General features: G+C 43.6%; 1 protein-coding gene across 2 annotated transcripts; it reads left to right on the forward strand.

Annotated features, from left to right (window-relative positions):
• The first annotated feature begins 254 nt into the window (after positions 1-254).
• Positions 255-11616, forward strand: POLR3F (RNA polymerase III subunit F). 2 transcript variants are annotated; one of them, XM_074817612.1, is made up of 9 exons: positions 255-374; positions 2192-2309; positions 4406-4473; positions 5491-5558; positions 6346-6458; positions 8444-8587; positions 9337-9444; positions 10173-10364; positions 10969-11616. In XM_074817612.1, exons 1-9 carry the CDS (start codon positions 319-321, stop codon positions 11044-11046), a joined length of 945 nt encoding a protein of 314 aa, XP_074673713.1. In that variant the 5' UTR covers positions 255-318; the 3' UTR covers positions 11047-11616. The 2 variants fall into 2 exon arrangements, with proteins under 2 accessions (XP_074673713.1, XP_074673714.1); XM_074817613.1 differs by lacking the exon at positions 5491-5558.
• Positions 11617-18153: the final 6537 nt, after the last annotated feature.

An 18153-nucleotide genomic window follows, 5' to 3' on the forward strand; every position in this document is an offset into this window, starting at 1 on the left:
CCTCGATCCCTGCTACAGAGCCCCTTGCCCACCCTACTCGATCTAACCCCTCAGCCCTGTCCGTCCCGCTCGATCCCCGCTCTCCCCCCCGACCCCCCCCACCTCCCGCGCTCCCGTTACCACAGACGCCGCGCGCCCGGCCGCGCCCCCGCCCTACCACCCTTGGCCCCGCCAGCGCGGCCGCCTATTGGTCCGCGTCCCGCCGCTTAGCAACCGACCCCGCCCTCTCCGCCTCGCGGCTCTGACGTCATCTCTCCACGCCGCCCGCGCGCCGGGTGTGGGCTGCTGGCGCGGCTGGCACTGTGGGCCCCTTGCGCCATGGCGGAGGTGAAGGTGAAGCCGGAGGTCCCCGACCCCATGGATATAGAGAACAGGTGCTGGGGGCCGCCCCGGTGGGAGGCGGGGCGGCAGTGTATGTGTGCTGGGCGGAAGGCTGGCGGGCGGTGAGGGCCATGCCGGCGGGGGAAAGAGGGCCCTGAAGGGGCGGGATGCGCTGGGGATCTGTGGGGACTGGCAGGGGGCCGAGGGAAGTGTCCGGGGTGGGGGGTGGAGGCGGCAGAGATGTGAGGGGAGTAGGTAGGGCACCTTGGGGGGTGGTGGTCAGGAGAGGCTTGCTGTTGTAGGGGCCACTGTCTTTTGTGCTGTGGCTGTGTCACGGATGAGTGATCTATATCGCTTAAAGGATCACTGTCAGAGGTATTAGCAAAAGTGGTTTTAATATGAATTTGTAAAAGCGCAAGTTAACAAAGTTCGATGGCAAGGTTCACTGTATTACTACATGGAAGACACAGGCAAAGGAAAATCAAGTTAGAATGATTTGCACAGAGACTGGAGATGCAAAGAGGGTAAGGGAGATCCTCCCATTGAGTCACAAGGTTCACAGTGGACCCCCTTGCTTTCTAAGTGCCTGATGGAGCTTAGGTGCGACTAGATCTGATCTTAGTCTCAGACTTGGACAATGGTTTATTTCTAATGGAATTATCTATACAAAGTTTATAATAATTAATACTGAGTATCAATTTTATTAGTATTAATTCAGCATGCTATCAGTCACTTACTGAGGGTCTGTTGCAAGTAAGGAGTCCCTCTGCCTTGGGTAAAGAAGGATCTCTTAGTCTCAGGTAAGGAATCTCAAACCTTGAGAGGCATCCCTGCTCAAGGGGAGAGTCACCTGGTGTGCAGTCCAGTTGGAATTTAGTAAGAACTTGAATTGGAGTCATCCAAAGATCAGTCATTGGTAGAAGGTGTCTTTGCCTCAAGGAGTAACCTTGAGAGGCATCCCAGCTCAAGGCAGCCATGCTTAGTGGGGAGAGCTCTAAGAAGGCTCACTTAGGCTGTCAGATTTATGGAATAAAGTGGTCAACTTGTAGTCCAATTGCATACAGTGGGAAAGGTACACATGAGACTCCTTGTACCCACAACTTTCTTTGCTCATTGATAAATGAGTCTTGGAAAAAACATGTGACTTTCACATGTTTCATGTGTTAATTGCATGATTGGTGTTCCAAGCTGATATGCATTGATGCTCGCTGTGTCACTCTGTTTCTTTGTGGTTTTCCTAGAGGAGTTCTTGGCCTGGCTATGGCCCAGGCCTTTACCTCCTTTGGAGCCTGTACCAAACTACTACGAGTTTGGTTAAGGGGTTGAGTGCATCCATCACAGGATGGGAGGTGCTTAGGTGGTAGTGAGGGACGGGGTCAGGTTACCTTCAGCTGCCCCGGTGTCTTTCTGTTCTTCAAAAATTTTACAAAGGGGAATTGCAACTTTTCTGCTTTAAGTTATTGGTTTCTAAATGGTATTTCATCTGTATTTGCATTCTCTGACTAGCTAGCAGTTCCGAACCTTTTGTTCATCAGAACAAAAGTTCATCAGAACCTTTTGTATAACGGAACTGTACAGGGAGCTTTAAAACCATGTACTTAATGAGAGCAACATAAAAGTAAAATGGAGAAACACCATGTTCAGTGTTGTCACAAAGAGCCAAGGTAGTTTGTCCAGCAGTTGCGAAGGAGTATATGTCAGCACAGGGAGCAGTTAAGTTCCCTCAATAGATATCACTGAGAAACAGTTCATGGGTACTTTTTCCTTGAGTTGTTCTTTTCCCTCTCTTCCATTCTGACTCTAATACTGTTTGGATTTGGTTTTGGATGCAACAGAACATGACTTTAAACTTGCTTTCATCCTCTCCCAGGATTATTGAGCTGTGTCATCAGTTCCCTCATGGCATCACAGACCAGGTGATTCAGAATGATATGCCTCACATGGAAGCCCAGCAGCGAGCCATGGCGATCAACAGACTGCTCTCGATGGTAGGGTGATCTCACCTTCCTCATGTTACTTCAGCCAACCCGGAGCACTCTTTGTACACGCAGTCTGCATGGTAGTAACTTGTTGGGCAGGGCTAGCAAATGAATCTCTTCGGATTTCATGGCATTTGCCATCATTCACAATTACCATAACTTACTTTCAGTTGCCATAAGCACTTACCATTGCCAAAGCCAGTTAAAACTTACCTCAATTTACTCTTTCTGTTCTCTAATACAAAGTTACCATGAATGTGTATATCCCTGTGACTTTCTAGGTGAGGAAGCTACCCCTGAGGAGTACCACATTGGTGTTTTGATGTGTCTAAAGTTCTTTGTTCTTCTTTTCCTTGTGTATTACTTTGTAAAGCAGAATATGATACAATGGTCTAATGTAACAGTTGGGTGCAAGTGTAGTTGCAGTGGTTCAGCAGGTGGTAAGACGGCCACAGGTGGTAACCACAAGACCCATTAATGGTGGAGAATGAAATAGCTAGAGATAAAAGAATGGATGTTATCCCATGCTTTTATATGTGAAGGTCTTCTCCAAACCCCTCACAAAATCCCAAGGTTGTGGATTACTCTGATAATAAGCAGGTGAAACATCTCCAGGTCTTTTTTTTTTTGCGTCTTCTATAAATTTCTCACATCTCACTGGGCATTTTCCTTTACTGTATCAGGAGTCAGCCTAAGATAGGAGCGAGGATCACTGTCAACTACTTCTGCCACTTCAGGAACAGAGAGTAGCTGTTTAGTCTTGCTGGTTCAGTGTGGCATAAACATGAGTATCGGCTAAATGTCCAAGGTCTTTAAAGATTAAGATTCCTTTCGTTCCCTAGCTAGCTGCTTCATGGGCATGTGAAATCAGGAGATAAAACAGACTGAGTGGTGCAGTGGAGAGAGCACTGTTGAAAAGAGGGGCTTTCTCAGAAAAAGGGGTGTTGGAAAGTATCCAAACTGAGCAAGGTGTGGTGTTTTGGGTTTGTTTTTTTAATATCTGAAACTTCTTAGCTTGGACCATACTAGGTGACACTGGAGCTAATCTAATCTCTTTTTGGTCTTTCTGTTATAGATGTGAAGTTTATCAGCACATTGGGTGTCAGCTGTTGTGTTCAATAACTTTTGAATGGCTTGGCTAACAGTGAGGTTTCAAAGATAGTTAAGTCTCTAGAATTTGCTTAAAATAGATGCCTTAGGGTGTGTGGGAAGATCTAGTAAGTACCTCAAACGTGGGGAAGAACTGCAGTGAGAGCTCAGCCTTAATAAGCATCAGGTACTTCACTTGAGATAAGCTGCAAGTACTTCCATCTGTGGAAAAGCATTGAAGGGCCTCATCTTGAGGTGTGAGCCTCAATCAACCACGTAATGCATATCTGTAAGAAACAAGGCTGTAACTATGGGGAAATGATTGGCTGTCAATGAAAGAGTGAATGCTAGATAGTGCTGTTGTACACAGTGATGCTATTGGGCTTGTCTAATTGCTTGCCTCTTCAAAATAGAAAATAAGAATTTGCCTGGCCTGGGCAGAAGCGTCAAGGGCAAAACAAATGTTTTATGTGTGAGTGGTGCTGGTGATTTGCCTCTTGAGAGGCACTACCAATCCTGGCTGGCAGTTTTCCAGTGGTCTCTACTTAGTAAAAAATAGAACTTTGCTACTGGAACTCATAATTGTTCAGAACTTGTGCAGTAGAGCTCCAATGTGATATCTGGGTAGTTGTGCAAATGAGTGTTTTGATGGAAAGGGAGAGTAAAGTATACAAGAACTTGATCTCCCTTGTGCAGTGGTGGAAGTTAGGAGAAATAGTAGGAGGTGCATAGATGTTGTGGGAAGGGATGGGAACTGTATTTGTTATTTCTGATAGCTGATGATAAATGGATACTTCTAGGGGAAAAAAGTGTCCTCAAGGGTATTGCTGCACTAGCAGGGAAAAAATATTCTCATGGGTATTGTTGTTTCCAGTGGTTAGAAATGTTAGTTTTCCCTTTTCTTTAGTCAGTTGACATGAAATAAGGTTTTTAATTTAGAATGTCAGAAGATTCTTGTCATGTTCTGAAACAAGCTATTTGAAGGAAAGTAAATGCATTGTGCCCATCTCTCCTAGGGCCAACTGGACCTTCTCAGGAGCAATGCAGGTCTCCTATATAGAATCAAAGAGTCTCAAAATGCAAGGTAAGCCTCATATTTGCTGGATAAATATATTTGGAACACAATTCTGCAACTCAGCTGCAGTGTTGCTGAGAATGTAATGTAATATGGATTCTGTAACATTGATGTTGCAGAACATGACTGCTTGTTTCTGGAGGGTCACTCAACTCCCCTGAGCTGATCCTGAAAACTGTTTTAGGTACAGTGGCTTCTACTGAACAGGGGGTGCTGTGGGACTACAGTTCTAACTTGCTATCAGAGTTCCTGGTCCAGATGGCAGCAGTGATCTGTGCAAACATATGTATATGCTCAGGTGAAATCCAGCTGAAGCCTGACCATACCGTCTGCAAACTGCGATTTTGTGGTCTTCCTCACTGCTTATGTTACAGGATCAGCACTCCTATTTACAGCTGTTCCAGGAGGCCGCTTGAACTGCTCATGCTCTTTGATTTATTAAAATGAACCTTCACACCATGTCTTGTGATGACTGTGTAAATCTGAGTAAAAGATGCCCAGACATAGTTCTGGAAAGAAGCATCCTTCAAAGTTATCCGCAGTGCAGACGTGTCATCCTCTCTTTCAAATGCTTTAAAAAAAGATTGCTGAGTTCAGGCTTTCTCAGACCAGTGAAAAGGCATGTCTTAGAGTTGGGAGCATGCTACTACCCTTTGTAGACGTTCTGCCTAGAGACAGATTATTCTAAATTATGCTTCGTGCTGCGTTTGACCTTCCACAGTTGTGTTAATACATGACTCCAAATTCCCCATTGTTAGGACAAGTTGAGTGACTCCTGCTTAGTCACTTTTCTTTCATACTGTGCTCTTTTCTCCTTACTGTGGCTTCTCACTGGCAAGCTTGGCTTGATCCAGAGAAGTTTAGTGTCATGTATTATATTTGCCAATGGCTGGTTTATTGTGTAGGTTTTTTTTTTTTCCTTTGTGCATTGTTTTTTTCATAGTACGTGTTTTCAGTTTAAAACAAATCCATCTTCTTTCAAATTTTGGACCTTTCAAAAATCCTGATGTCTGTCTTATTTTACAGTAAAATGAAAGGTTCTGACAATCAAGAGAAGCTGGTTTACCAAATTATAGAAGATGCAGGCAACAAAGGTAGTTTAAATAAATTATAATTGTGAATGGTACCAACTCTGTTTACTTATGGAACTGTTCCTGTCCAAACTTTTAAATGCTTGTCCAGACAATACAAATACAAAATCTAGAGTCCCCATACTGGGTCTGTAGCTAATGTTCATGTGTCCACTTTTTTAAAAACAAAAGAGAAGATTACATATTTCTCTATTAAAATAACAACCTGTTCTGATTGACTTTTGGGGGCGCTCTTTCAGAATATTTGAAATGCGGAATGCATATTATTTATGGGACTGTCAAGTTGAGGAGTCCACAGAACACTCACTACTTAAAAGAAAATGTGGTATCTATATCGGATTTAACAGGTGTACTCCCTGCAGAAACCACTAGTAACTAAGCTTTCTCAGCAGTCATTACACACTGTGGTTGAGAGATGGCATCTAGAACTGGCCGTCATATTTCTGTTGAAGCAAACACAAGTTACCTAAAAATGCAAGAACACTTTCTGTGATGTATTCATGCTGGCAGTGAAATGGGGTCCACTTGTAAGAGCTCTTGGAGGAGAGGTAGAGGACAGAAGGACAGTGTGGTGGTTGTGGTATGCGTTTCTTGGTTTTGTCAGTTGGCTTTTTTTTTTTTGTTCTATCCCCTTCTGTCCCTTGCCCTTTTGTTGGGAGTGGTAGGATTGAGGATACATCCTATGGCTGTCAAGTGAGTCAAGTAATGTTGTGATGTGACTTTTGGTTTGTAAGTATGTACAGAAACAAATGGTTTCTTCATTTCTGTTCACTTCTCTGATTTTAAACAGGTATTTGGAGCAGGGACATTAGATACAAAAGTAATTTGCCTTTAACGGAGATCAACAAGATACTGAAAAACTTGGAAAGCAAGAAACTAATTAAAGCAGTTAAATCTGTAGCAGTGAGTATTTTGCAACTTTTTTCTAAACAATTTCAAACGTTTGCTGCACGCTGTGTATGTTTGAACATGGCACTGGGAGCAGAGAAACCTCATTCTTCCTCCAGCTTTCTCACTGACTATGCACCAGTGTTTGACTGTCTGCCTTTAGTGTGCAGGTCTGAGGTGCAACAGATATGAGAGGCTATAATGTTTATTAAATAATCAACATAATGCTAACAAACTGATTAATAGTCTAATTAATAAACACATCACTATTAATATACAGTTCTATCACTTCCCACCACTACTAATTACACACCATTACTATCAAATTGCAGTTTTAGTTCTCTTAATTCTTTATTGCACACGACTTGTCATAGTTCTGTTACCCTTCACAAACCGCTTGCACTGCTTGCTACTAACCTGCAGTTCTGTCACCATTTTCTCTGTGCTTCCATACCTGGTCTTTAGGACGTAAACCTAGGGAAGAGTCTGGTGGGTTTTCCTCCAGCATCCCAATGGGCTTGGGTACACCAGCCAGCTTTTCTGCTGTCTACGCATCCACACTCCTGCTGTCTGCAGATCCTGCCCTCTCTTATTCTCTGATTTTCATATCTTCTTCTTTTTTGTTTCTTAACTATTTTTTTTTTTCTACCACCCTTTTCTCCTTTCTCCACTCAAATAAGCAACCTGCCCATAATTACTTTTTATCCATTGGTCCCAGTTTTGCTGTACCACAATGTGGTATGTCTGATACCGAAGCAATCTCAGCCTTTTATATGGGACTAGTGATGTGGTTACCTAGCTGCAAGTGGCCTTGCAAAGTTCCTCTCCCTTGGAGATCCTGAGACTCCCTTCAGTTGTCCAGTTCATACTGGATTTGTATTGTTTACTTTAAATAATTTCTAAGACATCTGATTCTGTTTTAGTCTTGCTTCCTCTACTCTGTTTCAGTTACTCAAGTACTTTCTTATCTTATGTGCAAACAGTCTGCGTACCAGAGTAGGGCTTATCCTTTTCCATGCTTTTTCTCACACTGTTATAATGCTCATACAGCATCCTGCTCTCCCTTACCTGCTTAATTACAAATCATTGATATTAGCATGTTCTTTGGACATTCTCCTGGTTTCCAGCAGAGATTCTGTCTTGTTGCAGGGCCTGGTACACTAGGAAGACCATTTGTTTACGAACTCTTGGAATTTTTATGTTGTGTGCCTTTTCTATGTGCTAGTCTCATCTGCATCGTGGAGGCAATACCTTGGGGGGTGTGTGTGTGTGTTTTGGTGGGGGCAAGGGGAGAGAGAGGTGAGGATAACTTCCTAAATAAAATAACACGGGGATAAAGTTGGACATAGAGAAGCAGTAGCTTTTTCATGTTCTTGTGAGAGATGCTGGTTTCATCTAGTCATAGAGGGGATGTAACACTGCTAAAATTACTTCAGTGGTTGCTGAGTAGTCCTTTGGATGACCATTGTCCTTTATCTGTCTGACTGAAGCGGCATTCCCACTTGCCCTGTCTAGGTGTGCCAGTAAGGAGTGGGCTCGCAAGGGCTAACTTTAGCTGCAGAGTTTAATCATGTAAGGGTCCTCCTATCATCAGTGCATGGGTTGAATCGTGCAGAAACACTTGAAAGCTTCTCCATTAAGTTTATCTTCGTGTTCTAAAGACGTTTTCCTGCCCTCCTTTAACTGTTGAGGGGGATTAGAGTCAGTAGGCTAAAATCAAACTCTAATATCTTCTTCAGTGAGGTTTGCATTGTGTGCACATTGTTAGTAGAATTCTCTCTTTTAACACTGTGTTATAAAATGATTAGAAATCATTTAGATGATTCTCTTTATCTCCATGTTACCTGTGGATCAAACATGTTAAGGATAGCTCAAGTCAGCTGGATTGCTGTGCCCCAGGTTTTAGGAGTAATGAACTACCTTTTGCAGATACCTTCTTAAATCTTCCTTTCTTAAGGAAGACTTTCAGCTGTTAAGAGCTGTGCACTTTTCTCTAACAGGCATCGAAGAAGAAGGTGTATATGCTATATAACCTGCAGCCTGACCGGTCAGTGACTGGTGGGGCTTGGTACAGTGACCAAGACTTTGAGTCTGAATTTGTGGAGGTGTTAAATCAACAGTGTTTTAAATTTCTACAGAGTAAGGTGAGTGTCGCTACTAAAGTCACCTTCCATTTGTCTTGTGCAAGTAATTATTTTCTTTATAAAACCAGTGACAGGCAAGGCTTAAGTTTTCCGTAAGTGTTGGCCATTGTTATAACTGGGTCAGCAAATCTGTACTGGCTTGTGTTTGTCACTGCAAGTGTGATGATGTTGCATTTTAATAATGCATATTTTCACACACTATACAGGGATTGAAGCCTTCTGTCTCCAAGGTCCAATGACGAGCTAGGCAGAGGACCAAAAAACCTAGCAAAATTCACTGCTTTTCCTGCAGAGCTCCTAATTTCTGAGAGGATGGAAGGCACTAGTCAGTCAGCTCTCCCTAGAATACAATTTTCTCTAGTATAACTGCAGAAGGCTGCTCTCCATTAAATAAGTCCTATGCAGATTGCAGCATTTCTTTATTCCATCAAAATGTATTTTAACTGACACTAGGTACAGCAGAAACTTCTTTTGTGTCAAAAAAACCACCAGATGCTCATATTCCATCATATTAATCTAAATAATTGTGTAAATTTTATGTCATATTTAGTGTAAAATGATGTTTGGTTGTACACTGCATTGTCTCACATGCATCGGTCTTAAGGACATAGCTGTAAATGCTAAATAAAAAACATGTCCCAGAAATGATTTGGAAATCAACTTTTATATTTCAGTCTGCCTCAAACTGAACCACGAAAGAGGCTCTTGGCAGTGAGTACTGACTATAGCTCATCTTTGCTTTTTCTCAGGCAGAAGCAGCTCGAGAGAGCAAACAGAACCCCATGATACAGAGGAACAGCTCATTTGCCTCATCCCATGAGGTGTGGAAATATATCTGTGAACTGGGTATCAGTAAGGTCAGAACAGATTCATTTTACTATTCTCAAAATTCTCAGTGCACGACTAGCTGCAGGAGTTGGGTCCTGCAAATTTGGTGAGGGTCCAATGAGTGCTTCAGTAACTGTGGGGCACTATATTGGAAGTGGGCTCTGCTGCTTTATTGCTTTTTGAGGAGGGTCATTAGTGCTGCGTGGGATTCCAGGATAGTTTGTACATGTGGGTTTTCAGAATGTATAAAAGAGCTAACATTCACATCCTTGTTGATGGAAATTGGAGTAAGTTGTCCTTTAACAATCTCAACTGGTTTATATTTCATAATTACTCTCAAGTTTTCCCATGCACTTCAAGCAGTTTTAGGGGAGAGAAAAACCCTGCAATTATTGGTCACCATCAATGGGTATATCTTCAGCAGTCTTGTCTTTTTCTTCTTTCATGATCATTTTCCTGTAAAACTGGAAATGTATCATGCTAGGATGATGTAGACGCTTGAGGTTCATAGGAAAGTTCTTTTTGATAAGCCAAGGCTAGTATAAACTAAAAACGCTTGGGAGGTAGGAGGTATTGGCATTTGCTTTTCTTTTTGTATCTGCACAACCCCATAAAGTGCCCAGTGTGAGTGGCGCCTTTATCTGGGCCAGGTTAGAACTCTTAAGGCTTTGGTATTCATGGTGTTTGTTCGTTTCCTCCTTGCAGGACTTACTGGCATGCGTCTTTCCTAATATTTATTTTATAAATCATTTCTTAGGTAGAGTTGTCAATGGAAGACATTGAAACCATTTTAAATACACTAATATATGATGGGAAAGTGGAGATGACTATTATTGCTGCAAAGGAAGGGACGGTAGGCAGTGTGGATGGACAGATGAAGTTGTACAGAGCTGTTAGTCCTCTCATACAACCCACTGGATTAGTCAGGACACCCTGTGGACTCTGCCCTGTAAGTAACCACTTCTGTATATGAATAGGTGGTGGGTGCATGCAGATTTTGAATACAATCCTGCAAACATCCAGCCAGCACGTTGCAAGGTTATGCCAGTGAGTGATCCTCGTGGCTTTCTGCTACGCTTACGAGTGTTACCCGTGATGCCTTAGCTGTGGTGTAAGAGGCAGGTGCTTCAGTTTAGCCCAGGATGTTTACCACTTACATCCTGTCTCTTCACTGGACTGTGTGTGAAAGGGTGCTGTCAAAAGTGGTCCATTCCAAATTATATTACTATATTTTCTGATTCCAAGTTTGCCTGTTTATGTTTTTTAATAAGCTAACTTATATTTCTGTCTAACTTTGGCCTCTCCTGCTTGGATTGTAAACTGGTATGTAGGTAAAACTTGCCAGTGTGCGTCGTTTACTATAGTGGGGTCTGTTTTGCTTTGTTGTGTTTATATTACTCCTCCTCAGAGCTGGCATTGGACTTCCTAGATGTTGGCCTGTGTTAGACTACTGCTTTTCTACTGGGGAAGGAGCAGAAAACATGTGAGCATGTTACTTCCAGTTATCTTGTGCTTGCTGTATATAATTACTGACACACGGCTTTCTTTTGCAGGTTTTTGATGATTGCCATGAAGGTGGTGAGATTTCTCCATCCAACTGTATTTATATGACAGAGTGGCTGGAGTTTTAAAATGAACGAAAACTGTAAACTGGATTCATGCTTCACAGCCAAGGTGACAAAGCAGCAACTTCAGGACATGGAGTGACTTTGTTTTTAATGAAACATAAAGCAGCAACAACAGCAGTTGTGTGAGCAGTCCCATGAGTGGACTGGAAATTGAGTCAGCGCTGAAGATCAAGGCTGAAGTGGAAATGTAGATCCACTCTTGTACCAAAAATTGGTTGTGTGACTTGAAAAGTGCCATAGAACAGCTGTGTTGTGATGCATGGCTTCCAAGGATTGTGTTGAGTACTCCACAGATGCTCATTCTGAATGAGAGAAAATAACTCATTAGCTGATCAGAAAGACTTGCTAATGAGTGTTGCCAAGAATGAGATTCCAAACTTTGCTTTCAGACTAATGCTACTGGTGGGTGCTTAAGTCCTAAAGCTGACACTTTCCTCCTGCGATAGCTACCATCTAATTGAAGACAGAATCTGATGTGGGAAAGATCCTAAATATGTCAAACAGAACTCACTGATTGTTTATTATATTTCTTACCTGCTAATTTATCATTAAACCCCTGATTTTTCTCAGGTACATCTGTGCTTCATTTCCTCCATTGCTGCCATTGCCTGGTGATGCATCTGTTGTATTTATTCCTTCATCTGACAGCTACAAGATCATCATCAAATCTGTGTTGGTGTGTTCTGGCAGCTGCATCACATACATATGTCAGCTGAAATGTTGAGTAGAAGTATTCTGGGAAGATGTGTTTTCCAGAAGAGAAAGAAGAGTTCTTCTGGCCTGATGGTAGAGGGAGATTTTTTATAGATTATCTGAATACCCTCAGGGTTAACAAAGATGCCAGTAACACTTGTTTGTACATAAATATGCCCTCTGGTCTTGATTTGTGATCTGAGAAAGGCATGATACTGGTACATCATCAAAAAGCACAGTCTTCCTGTGATGCGGAGCCAATTTGTGTTTCTCTTAATTGTGACCTCTCTGGCTCCTTCTCTCTGTGACTCTGGACTGATCAACTGGCAGTAACTTACAGACTGTGGTGTTGTCATGAGCCTCGTGCCCAGGGTATGCCGGGTCATGGACCTCTTGAGAGAGCTGTGTCTAGTTTCCTCTGGCTATCACTGTCCATCTGGCAGTATTAGAGGGGTGATACTGCCTTTGGAAAATGCAGGTTCAAATCCTGTCTGGGAAGTAAACAGATTTTTGTACCAACTGCGTTATGCTAATTAGTTACTGCTCCTCTTCCCTAACCTATTATCAAGCAACCTCCATGGGGGCAAAAAAGTCTGCTGCTTTTTCATAAATGAGACTATTGTGTGTGTATAGTACAGCCAGCTCTTCCACCATCCAGCATAACAGAGGGCTGGAATGACATGCTAGCAGGCAGGGCAGCATAGACACATGAACTGTGCAGAGACAGTCTGGTCCCAGTACAACTTGCTACCTGTGGCTTAATCTTGTTGTGTCCAGCCTGGCTCTCTACACAACTACTCAGTATCTTCGTGACAGCCTTCCAGCACTGGGAAACAACTAGAGGGTCAAGCTCAACATGGGGACCTGTTGCTTCTAGCTATTTTCAAAATTCCCTGTCTGAAAATAAGCCCACCTGGACACTTGTGGGAGGGCAGTGGTCAAGAACCTCTACAACTGAGTTATCAGCATGCCAGGTAATCTGACTGTTGAGTAGTAAACAGTGGGCTAACATGGAGAGATTTTTGGAAGACAGTTTACCTAATAAGGGTAGGGGAGTTTACATCAGCTATTTCAATATTGCCTGGGAGTTTGCACCTTCTAAAACCAGTCTGCATCACATCTAAAAGTGTTCAAATCTTGCTCGATTCCCATTTACCTACTTACAGCATGGGCTGTGGACAGAAGGACAGGTGGTAAGTGCTGTACAAAGGATAAAACTCCATATGGCTCCTGTCCCATACAGGGAGGATATAGATACAGAGGCGAAGGCTCCTTGTTTGGGAGCAGCTAGGCATGCTGTCTCCAACTGGAGCAAACAACTCTGATAAGCTTGCATGTCCATGGAAGGAGTTTGATTGTATTAGCTAGCGTGAGCACCCACAGCTGGCTCGCTCTTTTGTTGCAGCGATGCCTATCTACAGAGGCAGAAGAGCTCTTGCACAAGAGATGTGGGGGTGAAATGATCATGTTTGTTCCTTCTCTGCCCCCTTTAACCACACTGAAGCCTGAGGAAAACGCTGCTCGCTTCACTGAAGGGAGCCCTTAACCTCAGCTTCAGCCCTCCCCTATGTGGCCAGAGGTAATTTCATTGAGGTGTGGGGCTGGGGTTGCCTTTGTCTTCCTGTGTTCAAAGAGGATCCAAGACAATGGGGTCCTGAATCCTGCTGCTGCAGAGATAACACCTTGTTTGTGCTGTACTGCAGCTAGAAGATAGCTTTCAGGGAAACAACACATCTTTATCATGCAGGTATGTCACTTTATGCACTATAACCATATTCACTGGTTATAAGAAAAAGGAGAGCTTGTGAACAGCTTTAGGAAGCAGAGAACTGGTTTGTTAAGCTCTTTAAATTCTGGCTCAGTTGTATCGGGTTTATCTGGTTTAGATGACCTTTGTGGTCTCTGAAGCTTCTTAGTGTTGCAGCTGTAACAAGACTTCTCACATTTGGAAAAAAACATGCCTATAGAGCAAAGTAAAGCAATTTCACTTTCCTATCTGTAAAATAGGAATCTATCTGATCTATTTCTAAATGAATTAGAGGAATGATCTTTCTGTCACTCTGGTTCTTCATGAATATGATCTCTGGCTAATCTATCAGCCTGTATTTCTTTTTAAAAAAGGGAGTAAATGCTGAAAGGTAACATTAATAGTCTTGTCTTTTTTTTCCTTCCTGAGTTTCTTCAGTCTTCTACCTGGCAAAGCTGTCCCTTTTGCAAACTGGGATGAAATATAACTACTAGTTCCAGTACTGAATATGAAAACACTTATGTGTAGAAAGCTGAGAGCTAAAGTTAACCCTCAAGTTAACCACTTGGAAGCATGATCCGGATCCGCTCACTTCTTTATGCACGCTTCATACAAGAGGTCACAGTTCAGCTGCTGCAGGACCATAAGGTACCTCCTGGGTCTGAGAGCTCAGCCCTGTTTTCAAGAGCCCTGGGGTGCGCAGACCCTGCTGCGAACCTAGCAGGCTGTTCTGAGCGCTTTCCTCACTAGTGGTAACCAATTGTCCAAAGGCGAGGTGGGGGGTGGTCACACCCAAATGCCGTTTTCACATGGAATCGAGTGCAAGATTTTCTAAGAGAAACATTAACTACTGTACCAGGCTATATTGTGAACTGAGAGAGAGTACAGCTAGCAGGTACTGTTTGACATGTCTAGCCTTTACAGTCCAAAGTTTAAAACATTAACATTAATGGCAAACTTGAAGCTTTGATAGTGAAAACATTTACCCCGTGGCTGAGTGGCTGTTCGGTTTTTCCTAGTTTTGTTACTCTGATTATAACTTCAGCTCCTGTTGGAGGTGTTAAGCGTAATGGTTGTTCAGCTGGTGCTGTTCGAGTGCCATCTTCTGTCTCGTCCTGGTATGGCTGCTCTAGGGCTCAGTGTAAAAGAAAAGAGAAAGCTCTGAAACCCTGCTCTGGTTTTCTGTTTTGCCTCCACGGGCAGAGCAGTTTTTGGAAAGAAACAACAGCGAGTGCGGACAGTTGGGTCTCCTATTGCTGCCAAGCATTTCGTGCTTTGAAACAGGGTATAGACACCTTAAACAGGGCTATCTGCCACCACACACAGACCACCTTCCCCTCTTGCTTCACGAGGCTGGGACTTTTTATCACTTCATCTGTGGGAAATAGGTAGCCAGGCCCTCAGCTGTGCTGAGCCCAGCTTAGCCTGTAGCCTGGGGAGGACAAAAACGTACTGCGAGAAGCTCCACGGATGGTGTCCAAGTTCTTGTTGAAAACACTTAACTTCCTCCCTGAGAAAGATAATTCTTGCACTTCACAGCACTCTTCAGGAGATCCTGGGGGAGTGGGGAGGAGGGAAGCTGAGCTCAAAGCATTCTCCTCTTTCAGTTGTTAAACACAAAACAAGTTGGGGCTTAGCCTGTGTTTTTTCCCCTCTCTCACTTTTTGAGCAAGCTTGCAATTCTTCTAGGAAAACAGATGGATGGGAAATCTTCTATTTCAGTTATTTGGTCTACAAACGCAGGGCTTTATGATTTTGTTCCTCTTGCAAACTCAAAGTAGTTGCTTAATGTTTTAATTAATCTAATGCTAGTAAGGTGGGTGCAACATGGCGTTGAAGCCCTGGCTCCCAGTAAGGTGCTGGGCTTTGCTTTTGAGACATGACAACATGAAGAAGATGTAAAGTGAAGGATAAATTAGCAATTCCAGAAGAGCAGATTTGCTTTGCCTCTTACTGATATTGCTTGGAGAGCAAGTCCTGGGTCTGAGGACGTTAACAATAGTAGTAATTTGCATTTTATACAGTATAGCATATAAGCATAGGGATCATTCTTCTACTTTTTTATTCCTACTGAATTTGTGACATTTCTGCTCATGTTCAGATTTTACACAGCAAATTTTACCCCTGCAAAGCACACAACTTGCCTTATGTCAAGAAGCTGGGAAGGCAATACTAATGTTCAGCTCAGACAGCATCTCATTTTGCTTAGTTTTGGTCCTGGAACATTGCTCTCTGCTGTTAGATGCTTCAGTAGAAAATACACCTTTTCTGCCCCTGAGAAGAAGGAATGAATGGCTCTTGGTTAAAGCAGTTTCCTCAAGATAATGCCAATCTCCCTGTGGAATTCAACATTCTGAAAATGGCCCCTATCTGTGCCCTCAGGCAGTTCTGCTCCATATCTGTCAGCCAATTCCTTCTGTCCTTTCCAGGGAAGGGAAGAAGGACCGCTGATGGATCCAAACTCTACAATAGCCCAGTGGCAGTTTCACTGAATGATCTTTGGCTGTCAGGGTCTGTTGAAGTATCTTGAGGGGCACAGAGAACAGAGTTGAAAACCTTGTCCTTCTCTCAATGGTTTAACTTCTTGCTATTTCTAGTGTAAACAAACTCTTAGTGCAGACTGTGAACTGGGAGCAGTCACAGATTTTTACAGGTACTTGAAGGCTGAGAAGAGATTACCCCCCTTTTTTTTTTTTTTTATAGCCAAGCATTCCATCATAGACTGTGCAGTAATGTTTAAAGCATATTTATATTCCAAATTGCTTATTATATGTGAAAGCTGGCCACATTTCCTCTGCCGGGTTTTACCATATACTTCATATAGCTAAGAAGAGTGTAAGATGTGTCACATGTAGCTCATAGAGTAGAAACAAAGATCACCCTGCAGTAGGTCACAACCAAGAGCCTCTAGAGGCAATCTAAGCTCCACAGTTTGACCAGCTTTTATGTTTCTTGTGCTAGTTAACTGGTTGGAGGCAATGCCATCGGTATCAGTAGATGTCCATACCACTGGCTGCCTTGGTTTTTTATATCTGCCATATCAGAGGTGTAGGCAGACACCAACATGACAGCTGTGTGAGTTCTGATGTACCTGAGAAAAATGAGAGCCTGGTGATCAAACCTGAATGGAGGACCACACTGCTGCACAGCATTTCAAACATGTTGCTCCTTTCGTTTTAAGCTGAGTGTTACCAAGAAACTTCAGAGTGAACTTTAAGCTTTCTTCTAATCAATGACTTTAAGAAAAATACAAAATATTCAGAACATGGATTTCTGTTGCATTTAAAAGAGGGAAGACAAAAATCCCAAAGCTTGACAGTGCATGGTTGAGTGAACTTGATCACAGGGCATGAATTTCCTTTAAGCAAAGGTGGAGTGATGCTCACACAGAAGCCTGGGGAATATTTATAGGCTGACCACTACATGAATTTAAGGCAAGCACCCAAACTATTAGAAGTCAGTCAAGATGTTTTACTACAACAGCTTTGCCCTTAGAAGTATGTGTGAAAGTCTGCAGCATTCAGCAATGGATTTATGTGCGTACATTAAGACAGGACAAATCCCACTTACACGGCATTACATGAAGATGCAGTGGAGGATTCATGTCATTAGTCTCACTAGAAACAGGCTTTGCCTCTGACTTCAGAAGAGACTGTGGGAAGCAACAAGAGAGGGAAGCAATGAAAGAGGGAACACATTTGCTCAGATTCAAGGCACAGACGAGTCAGATTTGGTCCAACCTCTACCATACGTCCACAGGCAGTGTGTTGCCTTTCTGAATGCTGTGGCCACCCCTGGATCTCTCCTCATCAGAATGTCTGGGCAACCAGGGTTTTCCCAGCAGACTGGGGTACAGGTTTTCTCACTGAATGATGAGCCACTGTGGTCTCAAGCCAGCTCTGAGGGTAAAGATGGCTCCTGCTTCTTTTCTGGGAACAGTGAGGGAGGAAAATCACATTTACCCGGGTCAGGCATATTTGAAAGCAAACACCAGCAACCAGGTATGTGAATGGTGAGAGATGTGCTGTCAAAGGGTGTGTGTCCTCAGGGCAGACCAAACCAGGCAGATGTTGTGTTGGTCCTTTTCAGTTCCCAGTCATGCCTGCTCCCAGCTCGGCCACCCCAGCTGGCCAGCCCTGCCTCATTGCTGGCCTGGGCAGCCTCGTGCCTTGGCCTGGCACACTTCCCAGAGCCAACATGCTGGGGGAAGCTTACCCCGGCCTGATGAGGGGGGCCAGAAACTGAGGCAAAGATGAGGCTGCTGGGGGCTTGAAGTTTATTTTTTTTTTTAAAGTGTCTATATTTTCAGCAAATTGTTATTAATAGCCTTTTTCCAGGAGTTTTTACGCTTACAAAGACAACTCGCCCTGCTGAATGCGACAGCACCCTCCAAAGCTGCCGTGACCCCAAAGAGAAGTGGTGTCTCCCACCCCGCAGCTCGCCGGCTGTGCCGGTGCGGGAAGGCGACGCCTTCCCCCCCATATTTAGTAGGGGCACCCCGTTTGTCTCCATTCCAACTCTGCACCTGGCACCCTTAGTCAAGATGGCCTCCCTGACGCCGCCGCTTCGCCATGTTTGGTAGGGTCACGCCGCTTCCCCTCCTTCAGAACGGCGCGTAGGGCGCCCTTAGCCAAGATGTCGGCGAAGCCTCGCCGGGGAAGGGCGGGGCG

The sequence above is a fragment of the Strix aluco genome, chromosome 3 (assembly GCF_031877795.1).
Source record: "Strix aluco isolate bStrAlu1 chromosome 3, bStrAlu1.hap1, whole genome shotgun sequence".
NCBI classification, from domain to species: domain Eukaryota; kingdom Metazoa; phylum Chordata; class Aves; order Strigiformes; family Strigidae; genus Strix; species Strix aluco.

What these genes read in the sequence shown, in the direction of transcription:
- POLR3F (XM_074817612.1), top strand. Translation starts at nt 319, where the DNA reads ATGGCGGAGGTGAAGGTGAAGCCGGAGGTCCCCGACCCCATGGATATA. An exon ending in AGAAGATGCAGGCAACAAAG is followed by an intron (nt 5,559 to 6,345) that starts GTAGTTTAAATA and finishes GATTTTAAACAG; the next exon opens with GTATTTGGAGCAGGGACATT. An exon ending in CACCCTGTGGACTCTGCCCT is followed by an intron (nt 10,365 to 10,968) that starts GTAAGTAACCAC and finishes TTTCTTTTGCAG; the next exon opens with GTTTTTGATGATTGCCATGA.